This window comes from Pithys albifrons, chromosome 6, assembly GCF_047495875.1.
Source record: "Pithys albifrons albifrons isolate INPA30051 chromosome 6, PitAlb_v1, whole genome shotgun sequence".
NCBI lineage: Eukaryota > Metazoa > Chordata > Aves > Passeriformes > Thamnophilidae > Pithys > Pithys albifrons.
The window spans coordinates 32,618,853-32,639,998 of record NC_092463.1 but is presented as its reverse complement, the minus strand read 5'-3'; the positions used below and the strand labels follow the sequence as shown (position 1 = coordinate 32,639,998).

General features: G+C 34.6%; 1 protein-coding gene across 1 annotated transcript in view; it reads left to right on the top strand.

Moving 5' to 3' along the window:
- Nucleotides 1-21,146, top strand: part of FMN1 (formin 1) — a 134,923-nt gene that overhangs the window by 103,599 nt on the left and 10,178 nt on the right. Inside the window, exons 14-16 of the mRNA XM_071558058.1 lie at nt 8,828-8,879; nt 11,923-12,072; nt 20,795-20,879. Of these exons, the coding sequence (XP_071414159.1) occupies nt 8,828-8,879; nt 11,923-12,072; nt 20,795-20,879 (287 nt within the window). The remainder of the gene's footprint in view (nt 1-8,827; nt 8,880-11,922; nt 12,073-20,794; nt 20,880-21,146) is intronic.

Here is a 21,146-nt window from a genome sequence, read left to right as displayed (position 1 = left end):
AATTTTTTTAAATAATATTCTTTTGGTTTCAAGACCTCCTGCTTCTTACTGGTTTTTAATAATTACTCAACTATTAAAATATTGTCCTTGGTGTAAAAATGTACCAATCCTTAAAGTTTCTACTTCTGCTTACAAAAGGAGATCATAGTTACAGATAATCTGGATAGTTAGTTTTCCCAGACACGGAACAGACTGGATTTAACCTTGTTCCTTTTGAAAGGATTAGAATCAATTTTTTCAGTTCTGTAAACTGTTTAGATACATTTAGTCAAAGACTAATCTTGGAATTAGACCACATCATTCTAAGAATTTATTAGAAAGAAAGTAGAATTAGGATATATTTCTCTAGTGTTGAAGTACTAATAGACTTTAAAAAATATTATCTGGAACACCGAATGTGGGAGAAATGAGGGATTAATGACTTGATTGCATTTTAACAGAATGCAGTTTCAAATTATTTAATTGGAATAAATTGAAAAATGTAATGCTGATTCTTGTTCTGTAGTTAATGTCTCTAGAACACTGGAAAGTAAGACTAATGTTAGTCCTAATTTTAATGAAAAATTTCTGTTCTATATAGAGGCTGAAAATCATGGAAAAAAGCTAAAAAAGCCCAAAAAAAATAGCTTTAATTTAAAAATCGACTCACAAAATACAATAGAATCGTAATAACAAACATACATTTTAAAAATATAGGACTTTATGAAAATAAATATAACATTTTTTTCTTCATAGTTTTAATGTTCTGGTAAAATGTCCTTCAACACTTTTTCTGGCACATTTATAGACAGCATTATCACTTCTAAAAGAAAACATCATTTCCTAGCTTTTTTTATTACCTCTGATAATAAACACTTTCTTGAATGTGTTGCTTGAGCATGTTCTGCTGGTGTTGTGTGTCTCACAGTGTGTACAAACGTGTACAATTTGTTACCATTTTGTAACATTAAAAATACTGAATCTCATATTAACAATTTCTATATGGTAAATGTTAATTAAATAGTTCTTGACCCATACCTGAGATATAGGTTGACAGCTTATATTCCTGATAACTTGTGGGAAACTTGCTTGTTGAGCAGCTTTCCAAGACTGCACAGAGACACTTTGTACTATAGAAACATTTGTACATTTTCATCATTGGATGTGGGTTTCTTAGTTAAAAACAGTTTTTGTACTACTGCAGGGGAAAAATAAACTGTTTCAGGGAAGGATGATTAAGACCTCATGGCAGCAAGTGTTCTGGACACTGTTTTGAAAGGATTTAAGATGTCTATACCAGTATTTAAAGCATCTAAAAAAATGCATAGCCAAATTCCACTTTAAAATGTGATATTTTCTAATTTAAAGAAGAGTTGAAAGGAATAAGGCTTATGTGATCACGTGGCCTGTTGATTGTTCCCCTGCCAATAATTTTTAATTCATTGGCCAATTTTGACTAAATTTGACAGGGTTAGAGATCCTAAGATATTAAGCCCTTAAAATCTCAATAAAAATATGTGACTAAATAGACAAGAGTGACCCTATTAGCCTTCCAGGGAGAGAAAGGCTGTATCATGAACTCGACCCTTAATTAAACATCAATGAATCCATCTGGGAACTAACTCTAGAGATCCACAGTAGACCAAGTTTCATTGATTCCATTGCTTCCAGACTTTCTTGTTTAACTGATACCATAGAAGAAAGATCTCTTCATGGCTGTGGAATCGCTTGGTTTGGTGATTTTTTGCATTCTAATATACTGTAATAGAAAATTATATTAGTCATACAATCAAATATTTACATACAATTTCCAGGGTGTCTGTTGAATTCCCTAAGTTCATAAATCCTACTAAATATAAGTTAGTAAGTAGATAAAGGCAGTTTATCAAGTAAGACATATTATAAAAACAGTTAGGAATCTGTATGTAGAACAGTTAAGCTTTTTAATGTTTCTGAAGTGTAAAATATTTGTAAGACAAAAAAGCTCCTGCATGAGAATAATGGACTGTAGCCATGTGAAATAACTCACAGTCGTATGTTTTTTTTCAAATTTGAAATTTAATACAACAAAACCCAAAATGAAACAAAAAATGTTTTACACAGTATCTATTCTCATGTTTGCTACGTTGATACATGAAGTCTACTAAGTAATAAGAATTCCTTTGTTCTGAATTAAATTAAAAGTATAACATTATTTCTCAAAATACAGGGTTATATTAAAAGTAACTCAATATAACAATGTAGAAATAGTAGAAAATGCAGTTTTTACGTATAGCTCTAGACAGATGGAAGTCTCTTGAGTGTATCTCTTCCTCGATCAGGGTAATTTGTGGAAAAACAAGACAATTACTTTTCTGATTTTACATTCTTTTGCATTTATATGTGTATTTTCATTAATATTTGTTTATTTTCACTTGACATTTGTTAATTTGTTTAAAATATGCCATTAATTTTATTTCCATTCCTTTCAAATTGACATTTCAAGAAAGCAGATTCTGGCAGCATCAGGTACTCAAATGTATTCAAATATATGTGTTATATCATACAGAATATTTGTTTATAACATCTGCAATGTATTCTATTCATGGCCTTTTATTCAGAGCCGTATCTTTCTAGACAGTCAAGTAACAGTAAGAATAAAAAGATCAAATGGGTGTTGATTAGTATGAACACTTTGTATGAGTTGCTAGTTACCTGCTGTTGGCTTTGCTATCATCTACTAAACAGTAAAGCCTCATACTGTATTGGGAGCTACAGATTGTTTAACATGATAAATCAAGTGGCTGGACACCTTGGCTATAGCAAAAAAAATAGCTATAGTCTTGATTATTATGTATGTAAACTGTCCAATTTATCCAATTGATCTAAATTAGTATTCATCTGTATGACTGTATGTCTTGTTTATGTGGCTATGTGCTGTTGTGCTGGGTCCACTTGGGATGGACTTAATATTCTTCATTGCATCTGGTATGGGGAATGTGTTGTGAATTTGTGGCTAAAACAGTGGTGATAGCACAGGAGTTTTTGTCTATTGCTGAACAGCACTTGCACATTGCCAAGGCTTTCTGTTTGTCTCACTCCTTCCTCCCAGCAAGGCCAGGGGTGGGCAAGAATTGGGGCAGGTCACAACCTGGATCGCTGACTCAAACTCAGAAAAGGGATATTCCATGCATGTGATGTCATGATGAGCATTGAAAAAGGATGGGAAAGGATTTTGGTAGGTAGTATTACTTCAAAAATGGCTAGGCATCACACTACCTGTGGGAGATGGTGAGATACTGCTGTTGTATCACTTGTTTTTTTTCTTCCACTTTTCTTCATTTACTGAACTCTATTTATCCTGAGCCATAAGTTTTTCTCACTTTTACTCTTCCTATTCTCTCATCTGTCTGATTGTGGGGCAAGGTGGACAAGTGAGTGAGTGGTTGTGTGATGCGTAGCTACTGGCCACAATCAATCCACCATGATTCTAAAATAGCAACCCTTAGGAAAGCCCACTTTAGATCACTCATGATAGTTCTTTGCAGCTCAAAGAACTGCCATGTGCCAGCAAGTGCACCCTGATGGATATTTCATTTTCCGTGCTATTACTTACAGGCCAGTAAGTCTTGAGTCAAGGATTTCTTAAAAATTAAATCTATTCAGAAGGTTTCATTATTAACAGATCTATTGAAACCAAAACCAGAGAATGCTAATTTCATCCCACTATAATCCTGCTGGTGTTTGTACTGCTATGGAGCAGTATGCTACCAGTTTGTGCATGTCCAGAATTTTGTACAGAAACAGAAAACAACTGTCTAGCTTTTGATCATCCTCTGTAGTGGTTTTACCCACCTAGGACACCTGTCCCCTTTTCCTCCACTCTGCGTAGTGCCTGATTAAACAGGAGTTTTAAAAGGTTTCTCTTGCATGAAAATTTTACTTGAGAGTGGAGATACATCTGGTATACTTTTAGCCTTTAAGTCTTCTGTGTTCAACTTCTGATGCCCTAGTATGTCAGCAGTGATAATATGTAAAAGATCTGGATCTCTGTTATCAAATTGTGCTAAGTGTTGATACTTTAAAGAGTGAGAAAGTAAGGGCCATTGTTGTTTGCTCTCCTTACTTGGTAAAGTCATGGAATATGACTTCTGTCACTTTGGATAACGGTAACTCAGCTGTACCTCTCTGGAGTTACACTCTTCTTTCTCAACCCTTGATTAAGGCGTTAGTATGTTCCTAGGATGAGTTTCATGTTTTGACTACCTTTCAGTATGCTTACCTATGAGGTTTTAGTCTTGACTAGTAAGGAATGTAGGTTCTTGTGAGTCTAGAAAAGTGTTAATAACATTTTGTCACTGTGTTAGCAGTCTCTGACCAAGCTTTATAAAGTTCCAAGAGGAATATTATTAGGGGATTTGGTTTGGTTTGTGGGTTGTTTGGTTTTGTCTGTGTCTAATCCTAGATTTTGTCTTAATCTTAACTGATTGGTTGGAAAACATGAGTCAGAAAAGCCATATTTCCTTCCTTGAGAAAAAAAAAACAACGCAACTTTATATTTTTGAATCGCATGAGCTCAGCCTTGGAATATAATACTAAGAATTCTAGTGTCTCCATCCTGAGTGCTACTTGCAGAAGTTTTCTTGTAATTTTGAAGATAGTCATTGTTCCAAAGTGCTTAGAAAATTTATAAAACTTTATGTGTCAGATCTTTCAATTCTGAAAATAGTAAGATACTGTAAGATAGTAAGATATTTTCAATTCTGAAAATAGTAAGATCCTTCTTACATGCATTCATCTATTTAAGATTAGAGAGAAATACCAGAAAATTTATCCAGTCAAACCCCATGAGTATTAAAATTCTCTCTAGAGTGGCAGAAATTTTTGTGCAGTTGTGAGTACTGATTTTTCTTTCTTTGTCTTCCCTTATTAGTGCATCATAATTCTGTGCTTACCACTGTTATTTACTGGCCTTCTCCAGTTTTCAGTCTGTGCCAGTATCCAGTATTTTCTTTCCTTTGTTCTTTAATGAACTATTTCATAGTAGCCTAATGCATGAAGAGGTATTGGTTTTCTTGTAACTGGAAGCTGGTGTGCATATATTAAACCTGTTAAAAATAAATAAATATTATCTGGTAATTCCATATTTTCAATATAGTGTTTTGCATGCTGTTCCATCCTCAGCAAGTAGAAGAAATAAGTTGGGGGATATTTTTGCCATTTCACTGTACTACTATTTCACTTTTAAAACTGTTACAGGATCATAAATCTTCAAATGCTCGCTTCTGCATTTCAGTAAAAGGAAGTCATCAGAAACAGCTCAGATTCATAAGGCAACTTCATAAGATCATTTCTTCTGTTATTCTCTGAGCTAGATACAGATAGCAAGATGAGTAAGATTAGTAAGAATCTGCAGCTGTATTAAAAGTAACATTTTATAGCAAATTAGAATACATACTTTGTAAATACCTGTTTTCCTTTCAAAGCTCTTTTCTATAGAAAAACACAGAAATTCTTAACTGATCTTGGATTTCATGTCTGTATCCAAAGATGTTATGTTGATTAAGAATGTCTGCTTCTTACAGGACAGGATCTGATCCTTTATTCAGGATACAGGCTAATCCAAACAGTGGAGCACATTCAAAACTTGAGTTTAGATGTGAGACCAGAGGGCAAACTTTACATTTGACAATTTCCTGTCATTTTGGAAGCTGGTCAAGCCTAAGGACTCAGAGGCCAGACAGAAGGGTATCTCCATACCAAATGCATCTTATGGGAAGTAATTTTGAGGGACTTCTGTGTAATCTGTCTACATATAATGTAGAACATCATGAGGTACGTTGGTGCAGTAGAATTGGGTCTGCAGATTGAAGCAGTGAAGGCTGTGGCCAGTGTCTTTACAGTAAAGATTTTAGCTTTAGTTAGATTTACTCTTAAGTAACATCACCTCATGTTTCAAAACTTTCTGAAGACTCGAGTGTTACTTTGGATCTTTTATCCCTCTTAAGTGTTGGAGTGCATTTGCTGTGGAGCTTCCTATTTAGTTTCCACCAAGCACCAGAACTTACCTGCAAAGAAAATCAATGCTCAGTAAATGGGGACAGCGAGGAAATTTCTTTGAACGGCATCCTAATCAAAAAGCATACACCAGTAGTCACTGTATTTCAATGATCGCTGCAGTTATGCTTTTCTCGAAGTAGTGAGCAATAGCAGATGTCCATTTCAAAACAAACAATATGTGTGGCATGTAAAGAGGCTGTAGAACTCTTGCCACAGCAGGTTTTGGAAGCTAAAAAGCTTATAAAAGCTTAAGCAGAGAATGATCAAGTTCTTGGGAGGGAATCCTTTGAGAATTACTTTAAAATGACTTCCAGTGTAGAAGAAATTTTGTATGAACTCCAGAATCTCAGAGGCAGATAAGAGCACTCAGGAGAAGGATTGTGTGTTTGACCTGGTCCATAAATCTGATGGAGCACTTGCTTCAATGCCTGCCAGGGGTGGCATAGTAGGCTGGATAAATCCCTGTGCTGGTCTGATATGGCTGTTAATATATTATTTAGTTTCAGAGACTGAGGAAACAGAAATCAAATGTGGCCTAAGGATGAAAGAATTACGTGACCCTACTCCTGGAAAAAGCAAATTCTATGTGAGCAAATGTGGTGTTGCCAGAGAACTAAAAAGAAATAAGTAATTTTATTTATGTAATTCGTTTTAATTGCCTTCAGTAATTCTACAAATTAAGACAAGGATTGGTATCTTCACTATGGGGCTTTGAGGACTCCGGATGAAAATACAATGTTTCATGGAAACCTTTACTGACAACATTGATTGTGTTAGTTACCGAAGCTGTGGAGGGGGAGAAAACGAGCAGGATTTAACGAATTCTGAGTGAAAAATTAGTTATAAATTTTATGGACAACTAAGGAATTGCTCTGGTTTCCTGCCCTACACATTATGTAATATTACATATAATTGCATTATCTAATTTACATATAATTTGTTTTCTTAACAAGTCTCAACATCTAAATTTCAAATAAATGCTTTTAAACAATTTCCAGGCGGACATTTTTACAGTGAAAAAATAAGAAAAATACTGTTTGCCTTACAATACAGTATTTTCTTCATTCCTCTTTTCCCTTTTATTGGTACATAAACACGCATGCTATTATATTAATGTAAATTTTGCATTTTCCTTCCTAAAAGACACTTTTTTTACTTTATATAACAAATTAAAACTGCTTTCCACTATCTTTCCCTATTCTGTTATTACAGATAAAAACACAGTAGGTCAGGTTTTGCCACCTAACTATATATGTATAAGCGTGTTATCCTTGTTAGTTACTGTGTTTCATGGTCAGGGACCTGAAGATACTTAATTTCTGTTGCAACTGGGAATGTAGTTATATTGGGAAATTTGCCTTAATTTTTCATCTCCTTAACAAGCAGAAAGAAATTATTTATGTAATGATTAAATGGACAATTTTATACTCAGTTCAGCTTATGGAGTTAATTTTGTTTCATTATGAATCATCAGAATTCTGTCTGATATCTTCTAATTTAATGATATAAAATGAAAGACCTGTGAAAATTGTCAATTAAGTATGGTAGGTTAACTTCAGCTGAATTTTCAGGAGCCTTAGATGAAGGCAATAAATCAGAGCTGCCCTCTCTATTTCAACTGCAGCTGTCTTGCCACCAGGATTTGAGGTGGAGAATCTAATAGTTTAGAATTAATTGCTTTCCTTGCAGAGGTCACACAACATTGGTTTTGCCTGTTGCCATACTGAAATAATCTGAGTATCTCCAATACACTTGCCCTATGTAGGGAGACATATGAGTTTAAATTAACTTGTTTTGTTAACAGCACATGTCCTGAAGTAATCCATTTTTTAATTTTTTTTTTAACTGTCATAGTACAAACCTCTTTGTTAGTAGCGTTATAAAGAAATAGGGACCAATTTCTCAATGGCCTTGTCTGTGAAGTCAAGTTTGTAGCTGTATTTGAACTATCCACTCCTATAGACTGAGCAGCAAAAATGCTCTTCTTTATCTTTGTATAAAGAAGTGTCTGAACTCTGTTTATATTAACATTAGCACTTAGAGAATTATTCTAATATGGAGTAGGAATAACTTTTCCACAATAGGTTTGTTTTATATGCATGGTAGTTGCTCCACTGTATTAAGAAGACTTGATTAACAAAAACTACGGCTTTTGCTTTGAGTATCCAGCTCAGGAAATGAAACAGTAGAGAATGCCCATCTTCTGATAATCAAATCCTTTTAAGTAGTTCTTGTGAGCATCCTGTAACAGAGGAGCTCAGATTCACTAACCACATTGCAAACTCTTGGCTGCTTTTTCAAAAAATGTCGTATACATACCTTACATTTAAAGTGTTTTCACTTTCCAGCTTCCAGAAAAAATGTGGTGGTGCTATGGAGCCTTTGGGTTTTAATTGTGTTTGGTACCTGTTCAATTGCAGTTGAGCTTCCATTTATTTGTGCTGCAGAATCAGGTTTAAATTTGTAAGTTCTGACCTTGAACAATATAGAAACATATACAACTTGTTGATTTTTGGTTTTTTTAACTCTGAATGTCAGGTTTAATTATTTACTTTTACTCATATTAATGCCTAGCACTGTATATTGTAATATGGATTTTAAATTACTTTTCAAATGCAGTGCACTTCATTAGTACATTACAAGCATTCATACAACAAATAAATAAAAGTTGAAAATTGACAAGTGTTTATCACTTTCGTTATATTTAGTATAGAAACTATCAAATTTTGAATGTGACAGGTGTTTTATCTGTGGGATCTCTAAAGTAGTAAGGCAGTAATTTATATCTTTAAAATGTTTTTATTGGCAGCTAAAGAAGAACGTAACAAAGAAGAGAGCAGTTTGGAAAATGCTCAAAAATGGTAAGTTTCTTGCTAGTGTTTTCTAACAGTTTATTGTGGTCAACTTGGGAGTTATGTTAAACAGGAAAAAGGATTACTTCAAAGAAGTAATACGTTTTTTGAAAGCTCTTATGTAATCTTCCAGGAAAAATTTCAGTTGAGTTTTTATCCAAACAGTGTACTGTGTTTGAGGTTTTAATTACCATCAGCATTGAACTGAATCAGTTTTACAGAATATTGAAATAGCTGATTAGCTACTTAATAAGGTAAAAATGTATTTCATAATCACTGAAAATTTTCAGCACTTAGTATACAGCATTCAATTGCCTAAGAAACCAGTGAAATCTTAGTATTTTTATTGTCTGAATATCTGTGCCTTACTTAGGCAAAAGGAGGAAAAAATATGGGGGAAAAAAAAGAATTAAATTCATGGAGAGTAAAATACTCAATAAGTTAATATTTCTAATAAATTTTTTTCACCAAATTATAGTTTTGTGAGAGTGAAGGATCTGCCTTAGCTATGGACCTACTAGAAATAAACTGGGGTAAATTAAGTTTTAACTTCTTATCATTATTTTTTCTTCATGGTCTCTAAAGACAGATTTGTGGTAGTTTGGACTTTACTTTTACTTTTCTCAGCCCAAAGTCACTCTACCTGAGACCCCTGGGTTGGTTTTCATAAGCAGACAGGAAGAGGGAGACAGGCACGTCCCAAATGCAGTTCAAGTCTTAGGCGACTGGTTCCATTGGCTTGCAGAAGGTGCCTCAATTGGCTGAACAAGTGGCTAACATCAGCTGGGACTGTACCTCCTCAGTTCAAGGGTGGCTGACCTGCTCTCCTTAGCTACAAACCTACGTGTTTTGGCAAAGGGCTCTTTCATGTTCTACCTGCTTTGTAGCCTTTCTAGAGTAGAGTAGACTCTCCAGGGTATGGAGCTGCAATTAACTTGCAGTGGACTTAGGGAATTAGTTGTCTGACAGAATTTGAGTTTTAAGTAAATATTCAGTATTTTAAATTACTAATTTTGAAAGGCAGAAAGCAGCCCAGGAAGCTGTATTAAGCTAGGTGAAAGCAAAGCAGTACTACTGAGGGAAGGGCTGAAGAACAAACAGCAAGAGAGGATGAGAATTGTCAGGATGAAGGCAGAGTCAGAGACAGTGTGCAGGAATTCACAATCCCACATTGGTGTGCACCAACTGGGATGGAGAAGGGCTCTGTTAAGAAGAACAAAGCACAGTGTTGCTGAGGCTGTTGTTTCGTGAAGCAAAGCTGAGAAGAGTTTCTGGTCTTGCTGTTCTGGCTCAACTGTCCCTAGTCAAGGGCTGTGAACAGCAGAGGAGTGTTTGGAACAAGTGAATGTAATGAAAATCATATTACCCAGTAGACACAAATGCTTTTAACCATGTAATTATGACTAAGGTATTTTTAAGGTTTGAAATACCAAAGTGGTTTACGCAGATATTTAAAGCTGTGTTAGTTTTACTGATTTATTTTCCTCCTCATCAGGTGACTACAAGACCCTTCAACTCTGAATATTATGGGTTCATACATAATTATTTCACTGTGATTCTTTTACCTTGGATCATCAATTAACTTGAAATATGGTTATATGTTTCAAACAAACATGTAAGAAATGTAAAAGGTTAAGGTTATCACATATAAGGATTAAAAAACTATTATACTAATAACTCACCTTAAACAAAATGAGATATTCTTCAGTATGGTTTAGAATCTCTTTCTATCTCTAAAGGATCAAAAAAACCCGGACCAGAGTGTATTGTCTCATGTGGCTAAATTCCAACCTTCTTTACTTTGTGAAGCAGCTGAAGTATATATTCCTTTATTTTGGGGAGATAATGTCTGTATTTTTGATGCTTACTTTATATTCTTCAAGCCAAGCTAAAAAGCTTTTATCTCAACCTAAGTCAAAAAAGCTTGACCCTGACCTTGCCAGTTCCATATGAAAACATGTGTGGACTATGCAAATGCAAATATAAACTAAAAAATATTTGCTGAAGATGCATCTGTTGTTCAAGTAAAATGTTTGAATAGTTGGGGCTCCTTACAGGCCTTTAAAATGCCTCTCATTTATTTTATTTTCAAGATTTAAACTTCCCATGTTCTGAATTTAGGACCTATTTGCAACTCAAAGAAGAATTTAACTTTCTTTTGATTGAATGAAATTATTATTTCAAGAAAAATAGTTATTTTTCAATATATTCTTACCTTTGCTTTTAAATTAGAGCAATGTTTTTAATAGGTATCACCAAATCTTGCAGGATTCTTACATGTACTTTGCAGAGAAAAGTAATTCAACTTTTACAATAGTGAACATACTTTCATTTATATCGGTACCTAATGATGTGGATCATTCCATTTTATCTATACAAAGCAATGTCATAAAGGTTAAAATGCTCTTGGAAGTATCTTTAATAAAAGACTACTTTGAAAATTCTCAGCTGTATAGCCACATTATAAAATAAACAAAGTATTAAAATATTGGCAGTGTCTGTAAAATAATTACTTGTTTATTGACACATGTGGAAGGAGATGATTTATTTTTAGTAAAAACTTTGCAAACTGACTATTGACACTGTCTGTGGCTTGTTTATTGCTGTTCACAATTCTCCCTAAATACTAGAAGATTATTTTTAACCAAGCCTGAAGGTATTTTCCTTACTTGGCATGTGACTCTTCCATAGTCGTACAGTAAAGATAAATGGGAGAATAAGATCTTCATGGAGTGCTGCAGAAGAAAATTAAATAAATAGTTATAGTACAGCATTTCCTGAAATGCAAGAAGTGAAATTTTTCCCATTACAATTGAATGCCCATGATTTGCCAGTGTGACATATCTCTGTGATGGCTCGTGTAACTGTAAGTTATCCTCCTACAAATGAGGTGGATGTTGGAAGGTTAGTTACACTTAGCTGGAATTGCTGCTCTAATTTCCAAGGGTATGGGAAGTTATGGTAATTACCAGCCTTGACTACTGAATCAGAGAAACTCTTTCCCCAGTGGATGTAGGTGTTGACAGTTCTTTTTTTCCCCTCTCGCTTGTAGCTTTGAAGAAACAGTGGGATACTTTGGGATAAAGCCAAAGCCTGGTGAGAAGGAGATCACACCAAACTACGTTTTCACGGTGTGGTACGAATTCTGCAGTGACTTCAAGACCATTTGGAAACGAGAGAGCAAAAGCATTTCCAAGGAAAGGTAAGGTTCTAATAAAGTCATTAATACTATTTTAGCTGTCTGGGAAACTGCTGCTTCTCAAACCCAACAAATTATACTCCTATATTTCACAGGCGTCATTGTTTTTTCAGATCTAATGGACATCAAGGAAAGATTATTCCCTCAGGGTGCGTAGGAAAATTCACCAAAGGCATGCTGTCCCCACAAAAAGATAAACACATACAATCTGATAAATTACACTTTTGTAACCCCTTCCAATTACTAGCTAGTAAAATGAAAGGGGAGCTGTGCTAATTTATAACAGATTGCTTCTCTGTGCATTTTCATGTTGAACTAGCCTAAATGAGGCGATATTGCTGTCGCAGACAGTACAGACAAATAAAAGTGAATGCTTTTCCAGTTAATATACTGCACTTGCATCAAAGGGAAGCCCCAGAGATTCAGGCCACACTTAGCACAGTGTTGAAGCCCCACACTGAATTTACAGCACTACTTCTGACTTTTGGTGTCCTGCTGAGGACATCAAACTACTTGCCGCTAGATCTCACAAAAGTCTCCTGATTTTATTAGTTAAAGAACCCAAAAACCTAAAGGCTTCAATTATTTTCTTGATTTTTTTAAGGAATCTTAAAATCTTTTACAGAAAAAAGCAGTTCTGCTACAAAGTCGCCATATCACAATTCATTTAAAAAGACCTAGACTGGTAATGCTTTGGAAAAGAATGGAGCGGTGACTTCCAGCATGAAATTTAAATTTGTGTACTTATTGTAAATTAACAAAGATTTAGATAAAAACGTCATTAAAAGTATCAGCTAAAGTTGTACACTCATTTACATTTGCATTTTCCATTTTGCTCCGAATCAGTGAGACTTTTAGGTTCAAGTAAAGTAGATTTTTTTAGAGGCAAGATGTAGAAATTATGAATCCTCCAACTATCAGCCTTGTTGTTTTATAAATCTTACAATTTTAAACTTTTGAAAGTTGTAGCTTTTTTGTATCATTTATGATTGGATTGAGATTCTGGAAGCTGACAACTGTCAACATTTACAAAGAATCTTTTATTTCCTTGTGTCCTGATCAATATGCAAGTTTGGTTTACATGTTAAAAACTGTAAAATAAACAGTCCCTAGCACATTGCTATATTTATGATAAAGATCATCTCGGGGATATATTTTCTGCTGAATCATGATTTATTTTTATTCCTAAAGCAGTTAGGAGGAATAGAAATTACCTACCCAGTGGAAAAGAAATCCAGACCATATATCCTTTCCTTTTTATGTAATTAGCACCTTGCTGATGGCATACAATGAATGATACCTTCAAAGAAATGGATTTAAAATGCCTTGTAAGAGTTTTAACACTACATAACTTCTTAATTTTCTTAACACAATAATCAAGAAATATTTCTAAGTACCCTGCTATATTCTATGCCTTCCTGCTTAGGTGAGGTGAGAATTTCTCATGGTTTAATAGGCATATAAAGAAAATCTACAAATAAAAATACAGCACAAATATTTCATCAGTATTCCTATTCAGTGTAAAGCAATACCAGCAGAATGCAGATCAACAGCTACTATAGTACTTCAAAATGCTGACACTTTCTGGATCATATAGACTGTTTTTCAGACTTCACATCAAATTATTTTTATGAAGTTTCATTAATCTCTAAAGGACAATTCATTATCCTTTATGTTAAAACTTTGTGTGATTGATCAAGACAATGAGCTGCTAAAATGAGGACCCTTGTGTAATAAGTGAATTAGAATGATAGAGCTGTTTTCATCATCCTAAATTGTTTTGTAATGTGCTACTGAAAAGAAGAACATCGTGAAATCAATAGATTAGAATGACAGAAAATTTATTTTCATCACCTGAAAATGCCTTGTAAAGTCATGACCATTTAAGTGTTCTGTTTTACAAAGTATGAAACTAACAGTTCATGACCTGTCCAAAAAATTTGAAAGCAAGCTAAGAGTCATTGTGCACAGTGGTAACTAAAAACCTTAGAATGACAGGAATGGACAGCTGTCTTCCTTAACTGCCTAATTAATTGGATGCACTATTTGTTGTGCATTTTTAAAGATTGCAATTTAATTTGAAAAAATGTACTGTTTATCATGAACCAATTTTTTTTTGTTTTGAAGGAATTTTTTTAGAGGAAGAATTGACAATGTAAGTCAGTATTTTCAAGCTTGGATTCTGAATCCAAGGCACTGATACCCTTACGTGAACATGTTTCCAATTGCATTACCCTTCAGATTTCAGGAGGCATTGCAGAAACTCACTGTAAAACATGTATGAATTAGCTAGGCACATAAATATATCTAAAAATTGATTGCATTTGTTACATTTATATAGAAATATTAATAGTAGATTATAGTTTGTGTCTTAAGAAATATGGCACAAAAATTTAAGAAGTGTAATATGCAGAATAATAGTTAGGCAAAGATATAATTAAAAATGTATTAGTTTAAACTTAATAGTAGTAAAAATAGGTCAAAATATCTACGATTCCAAAATTAAAATTTTATACTCAGAATTAACTACTTTACATTGTATAACAGACAACTTTAAAATCTCTGAATTTCAGGAAAAAAAAATTACTGCCTTTAACTAAATGGCAGCCTCAGCTGCAAGAGACTGTTTTGTCTAAAAGCTACGTGGCACCCAAATGTAACACAACTGTAGAAATCTAATGGGATTTCTGTGATACTTTTTCTTAAAATAAAAGAAACACTTCAGCTGAACTGCCCTGCATTTAACCTACTATGAAAATAAATTAGCTGCCTGCAAAAATATAGTTGAATCATTGTCTCTTTCTTGAGCAAAATTTGCACAACATTCAGTAATGCAAGACAGAGTTAGAGATGGATAACAAACCATGATAAGATAAATGATATAAAAATGACTACAGAGATAAAATAATTTTCAAAACCTTATTCCTGATAGGATTGTGATGACAGTTTACTTTCTGACATAGATTTTCCTTAAATACCAGAGTGAATGCCAATTAAGTAAAACTTCCTTTGACTATCACATGTTTATTTCTGAGGAACAGCTTAATGTAAATGACCGAAATGTTGGAAACCTTTTTAGTGTTGTTTTGCATCCAAATCCAGTTGTGTTGTTGACAGCTTTATAATTTAAAATGTGTATGCATTCAGGTGCATCAGCTGCTTTTATTCTTTCTTATATTTATGAAATTTTGAGATGATAGCTGACTTGAAAACTAAAAGAAATACAATATTTAATTTTTTAACCATTTATTAGGCTGAATATGAGACTATGTCATGCCTAGCAATGATTGAAATTTGACAGAAACATTTGCCAGAGAAGAACTAGTGGATTATATTTTCATTTCCAATACCACAGTGAGCAAGAGGAGAAATAATTTTTGGTTCAACACATTCTGTTTTAGTTGACCAAATTTATTTTATTGTTTGATTAGGAATTTTTCTTTCATCTGTTTTATGTCATGTATATGTTACCTAAGAAACACAATTGGTTAGAACCTAGTTTTCTAGCTGTGCTGATCATTTTTTACTATCATAAAACACTCTTTCCTGAGGATTAAACACTCCAAAAAGGGCATCACCCAGCTGTCATACAACCTGCCTATATGATAAAAGTGGAAATATTAGTGTAACAGACTTATTTCACTTGATATTAAACTAATGGTCTAATAAGGCAAATCGACATCACAACATAAATGAGTTTTAAGGAAATAGTTGAAATATGATCAGTAGGATCATTGGGTGACATTAGAGATTCATGCTTGGAATTCCTTGTACACATAGTTGCAGCATCAGGAAAAGAAAAAATATTTGTGAGGACATTTGAGCAATGATCCCTACAGCATTACCAGGCTGAAGGCAGATGGTTCATGCCATGCAGAAGCTTTTGGAGTGAGTTTAATAACAAAAAAAGGGAGGGAAGATTTTTGCATGTTTCTGAGCCAAAGGTGTAACTATGGGGCAAAGGGGGGAGATAATTACAAAACAGAAATGGCTGCAAAACAGAAATGGCTGTTTCCCACAGAGCATACAACAGATCTGGCAAAGTGCTGTGTCAAGGTTCTTGCTCTTGGGAAAAAAAAAGAGTGTTTCTTTTTAGGTTTTATTAGGAAAGCACTATACAACAAAACAGAAAACATCACAGAATCATTATATGAATCTAGAGTTATTCATTCTTTTCCTTTCCAGAAGGATGTGGTCAGGCTAGGAGGTGTAAGGTGTTCAGGTGCAGAATAGCTTCTGCATACAAAAGCAAATATAAAGGCAATTCTTTGGCTTGGACAGGACTCTACTGAACAGGATACAGTAGGGATCATTCAGCATGAAGGATGAATGGAAAACAGTCATCACATACCATATCTAATACAACAGAATTAATTCAAATTATGAAGTGTCTGGTACAAGCCAAATGCAGTGATGCCTCTTTACAACAGGCATACTTAACCTGTTGAACACTTTGCCACAAGATTTCACAGGTGGCAAAAGCTTGCATTGCTTCCAATGGTGAGACAATACGAAATCATAATAGAAAAATCTATGAAGAACTTACACACAAAGAGACTTTCCAGCTGCAAAAGTGTCCTGGGCATTATCGCCGTAGGCTTTGGCTGTCTTTATATTCTCCCAGGTATGCCAGTGGCCATGTCAGACGGTTTGAAGCATAGTTTTGATCTGAACTGATTTAGCCTTTCTCCAGTTGTTTTTTCTTAGGCACATAAAAATAGATTTTTGTTTCTTGTGACTACAGAGATAAAATTTCTCACTTGCTTTGTACAGTTAAGTGCTGTCAGTAGATCCAGAAAATATAGAAACATACTAAGTGTATTAGCAATTTGAGATCCACTGACAAAAATCCACTGACAACATACATTTCACTGTATTTGTACCGATTTAGTTAGTGAACATTTATTCTAACTGCAGTTTAAAGGTTTGATCAATAATGACCAAGATCTTTCCAGAAGTTTTAAGCCTGAAGGCTCAATCAGGCCATTGTATTGTACAACACAGTAATAGAAGTGGACCATGTTCAAACTTCATAGGCTGGTATAAGGTTCCTAATTTTGCAGCTAACCAGGAATTCTAAAATCATTTGCCAGGCCAGGTAATACACAGGCATCTATCTGTCTTCTAAAATTTTGAGACTGAAACCTAATCTGTTATATTGCATAAGGTAACTATTTTCAGGAAACAGTGCTGTTACTTAAGGTTTATGGGCTGCATGCAGAAATCCACTGTAGGACTGAGAGCAGAAAGGCATGTAACACATTAAAGGACTTTGAGCTATGGGAGTATTTCTTAGGCTCTTAAGGGGAGTCACTGGACAGCTGTGTTAAGGATCTGGGCTGGGTATGCAGCTTGGCTCTAGCTTGAACACTTGATGCTGGCTGTAGTAGCTACCCCTGCTTGTTCATCTCAACCCATAGCTGAACTGTTGTTTGCAAAATAATTCCTCATGCCAAAACAGTCTTATGGGAGAAGTTTCAGCTTCTAGTCACGGAATGCTCAGGTGGCACGGAATTGTCATTCCAAGCTATTTCATAACCCATAGCTATCCGCATAACCCACCAGCTGCATGGAAGAAGCTGTAGAAGCAAAAAGAATGGATTATTCCAGAATATCAAGAAGCTGAGAGACAGTCTAGATAGTTTGGTCTGTGGCATTGCCCAGTAGCAGAGCCAGAACATACATGAGGAGCAATTGCCTCGTTTAGAAGAGATTCTAGTTTTTCTAACTGGGGGCTTCAGAGCATGGAGAAAGCCAGTTCCTGTCTTACTCTGTCTGAACTGAGTGGGAAGCAGGCGTGAAAAGGATAACCAGTTTACCTTGTCAGTCTCTGGCTTGAAACCTTTTCCTGTAAGAGTATTTTCATGAGCTTATACAGGAAACTTTTAATAAATACAGGCTTATGTTTAGATTTAGTTTCTGTGTCCCGAGTTACAAAATAAAAATAATTTTGAATAAAAATAATGTCTTTACTTTTAACTAATAATTTGTAATTTAAGTGGCCTGACTTGCATACAGGGGAAGACAACACCTGCCAAAAAAAGGAAGGACAAGCCAATTATATTCCCATTGCTTATAGTAAGGATACATATGCAGTATTGGAGTCATGGTTCTCCTATTTAAAAATACGTTGTTTTCATCAATTAATTCCAATTTTTTTCCATATTGTGTGCTAATGTGCAGTACTCCAGTTTGACACCACACCTTCTTTATCCATTAAGCTATATTGATCTCTTTTGATCACTGTCAAAGGAGAGTAACTTCTCTAATGTTGCAGCTCATCAGATGTAAAGGCTTAACTGACCTGCATTCCATAATGCTTTGGCCTCATGTTGCCAGTTTTATGATTTTGAATTTGATATTTTTCGTAGTATTTCATTTTTCTCATTTCAACACAAGAGCCAGTTCTAGTATCCTGTCCATGTTTGAAAAAGAATTATTTTCATTTATAAGGCACCTTTACAGTATAAGTGTTTCACTGATGTAATTACTGAGCTAACAACTCTCTTAAGATTGACCCATCTGATTTTTTAAAAATCTAATTACATTCCTTTTAAATTATGCAGTTATATTTCTGATAGCACCTGCTAATCTTACCAGTAATTTTTTTGCAAAGTAAAGGCTTTTTTCCCTAGGAGACCAAAGTTTAATACACATAATGTCTGTCACTTTTATGAGACAAATATTACATGATTCAAATCATGTTAGTGAGTTGGTTTATTTTTATTTTGTATTCCAGACTATTCATTCTGTTTTTAAAAATCAGGGTTTCCTGGAACTGATGCAAATATGACATAAAATGCATAGAGCTGGGCCTAAATCAGCAAGAGGCATAATTTTATTAAGTCTAAAAGATTATAATCCCTGTAATTCTTCCTTTAATTCCCTCCATGAAAATATGGACTCCAGACATTTAAAATCTACTTGAAAACACTTCTAGGACCAAAGACATTGTGATCAAATAGAAAATGTGCTCTAAATAGGGAAGAGTTTAGAAGCTGATCACTTGGTATGATTGTGCTAAACCTGAAGATTGTCTTGAAATACATTATTATCCTTGCATAAACTTTGTAGCTGTGAGGAACAGCTTGCTGTCCAGTGTGTTGTTACTTAGTTGTTTACCTGCAAAACAGGGAACACTAATTAGGTTTTGGAAATAGGCCATCTGTATTTAAAAAATTTACAGAATAATAATTTTATATTTGTGTATTTGAGGGTGTAGTTAAAACCTGAATCAGTGCTGTAGCTAAACAGTCTTAAAATTAAGTTTATTTGAAAGTAGTGTTAACTGCTCTTGTTCTTAAGCACTGGATAGTGAGACACCACCAATGACTACTCAGTAGATTCTTCTAAAATACATAGAGGAGAAATTTTCATTTCCAACAGTGATAACATTTCCAAATTGATAAACACAGTAATGAACTTTTGACTTTTAAAAAGAATCTAGTTTGCTGCTACTGTTAGAGCAAGGAAATACACACCAGTAATTACAGCTATAATCCACTTTCCTTTTCGCTTTTCTTCCAAAATTCCTCAAAAATTGAGTGTGTCAAAAGTGGTTTGAACTGGACATGGTATTTTAAGTCCTTTTCAACTGGCCATAACAATTATTTCTGCCAGTGGAAAAAATTAAATAGTAGAACAAAGTAGAATTTTTCATTTCAAGAGTACCAAGAAATGTGTTGCTTCTAGGAAAAGACTAACTTGGTGTGCATTACTGAAAATTGGTTTGCTAGTTTGCCTTGCTTGTAAAAATTCACGCCCAACTTCTTTCCCTCTGCATTTTGCATATAGAATTATAAAGCAGGTATGTAGCATCAGTATTATGAAGGCACTGAGTGCTGGGCAGACCCTGTATTAGGATTACCAAAAATTTTCTTTCCTTTTTATCACTGTTGAACACATAATTTTCCTTATGTTTTCCAGTCTGAAAGAGGAAAGTCAAGTCTCTTTTTTTTTAAATTCTGTTTCTCCTTTTCCTCCTGATTAAATTTCTCATTGGGTGGTTCTTGTTAAATTCCCACAGAAACAAGGGTTGTTTCTGCAAGACTCTTCAGAGCAAAAGGCAAGAAGCAGAGGAATTAGATCTGTGTTCTTCTTTCCCCTTATCTCTATGTACTTTCAGTAGACTGGTCTGTAGCTGTACATAAGACAGCTTTAACTGCCCAGAGACAAGAACACCTTCTGATTTGCCTCTCCTGTTACCACATCAATGAGGTTACTCAGTCTCTTCCATGTAAAGCAACACAGAAAACATTAAAGAAAAAGTGGCAGATGCTTTCATTTCAAGGTTTTCAGAGGAAATATAATGTGTAGTCTGGCAAATGGCCTACTAAAACAGCATCTTCTATATACAACAGATTGAGCCAGCTAGCTCTTGTTTTTTTCAGAGGAGGATCTTTTTGCCTTTATACTGCAGCTTTTTTTGTGGGAAAGATACTCCATAAAACTCAGCTTCTGCAAGAACAGGGAAATCATTTGCCAGGTGATATTTTCAGGGAGCAGTACAGACAGGCTGTCCTTTTGCTTTTGATTTTCTCCATTTCAAAATGTACTTTGATCTACTTTTGATACTTTATTAAATGCTTTGAATAGAAATAGCAGTTGTTTGGTTTAATGTGCCCAAAGAAAAGTTAGTGGTGAGGATTCTTACAAAGTATATACCAAGCAGAGTCAGTATACCTTTAATTTCTTTGCATCTAATGACCTTTTTAATGTGTTTCAGAATTAAAGTGGCTCAGCAGTCAGTGAGCAAGTTAACTGCAGAGAAGAAAGTTGAAACGAAGAAAATCAATCCTACAGCTAGCCTGGTATGATCTGGTTTTTGTATGACATTCTGAGGGGGTTTTGTGACACTATTCTTGTCATTCAGAATGCTGGCTGGTTTCTGTGGTTTTGAAGGGTGATGTGTAATATGCTTTGTTAGAACGTAGCAGGGTGATTTTCTTCCCAAGGAGAAATGCTAAAGCTTCGGCCCTATGGTAGAACAACAGTTATGTTTAAAATTCAGTCGAGTTCTGCCTCAGCATGGCTCTGCTATTTTAGATAACAAAATATGAGAAGAGCTGCTTCTGTGG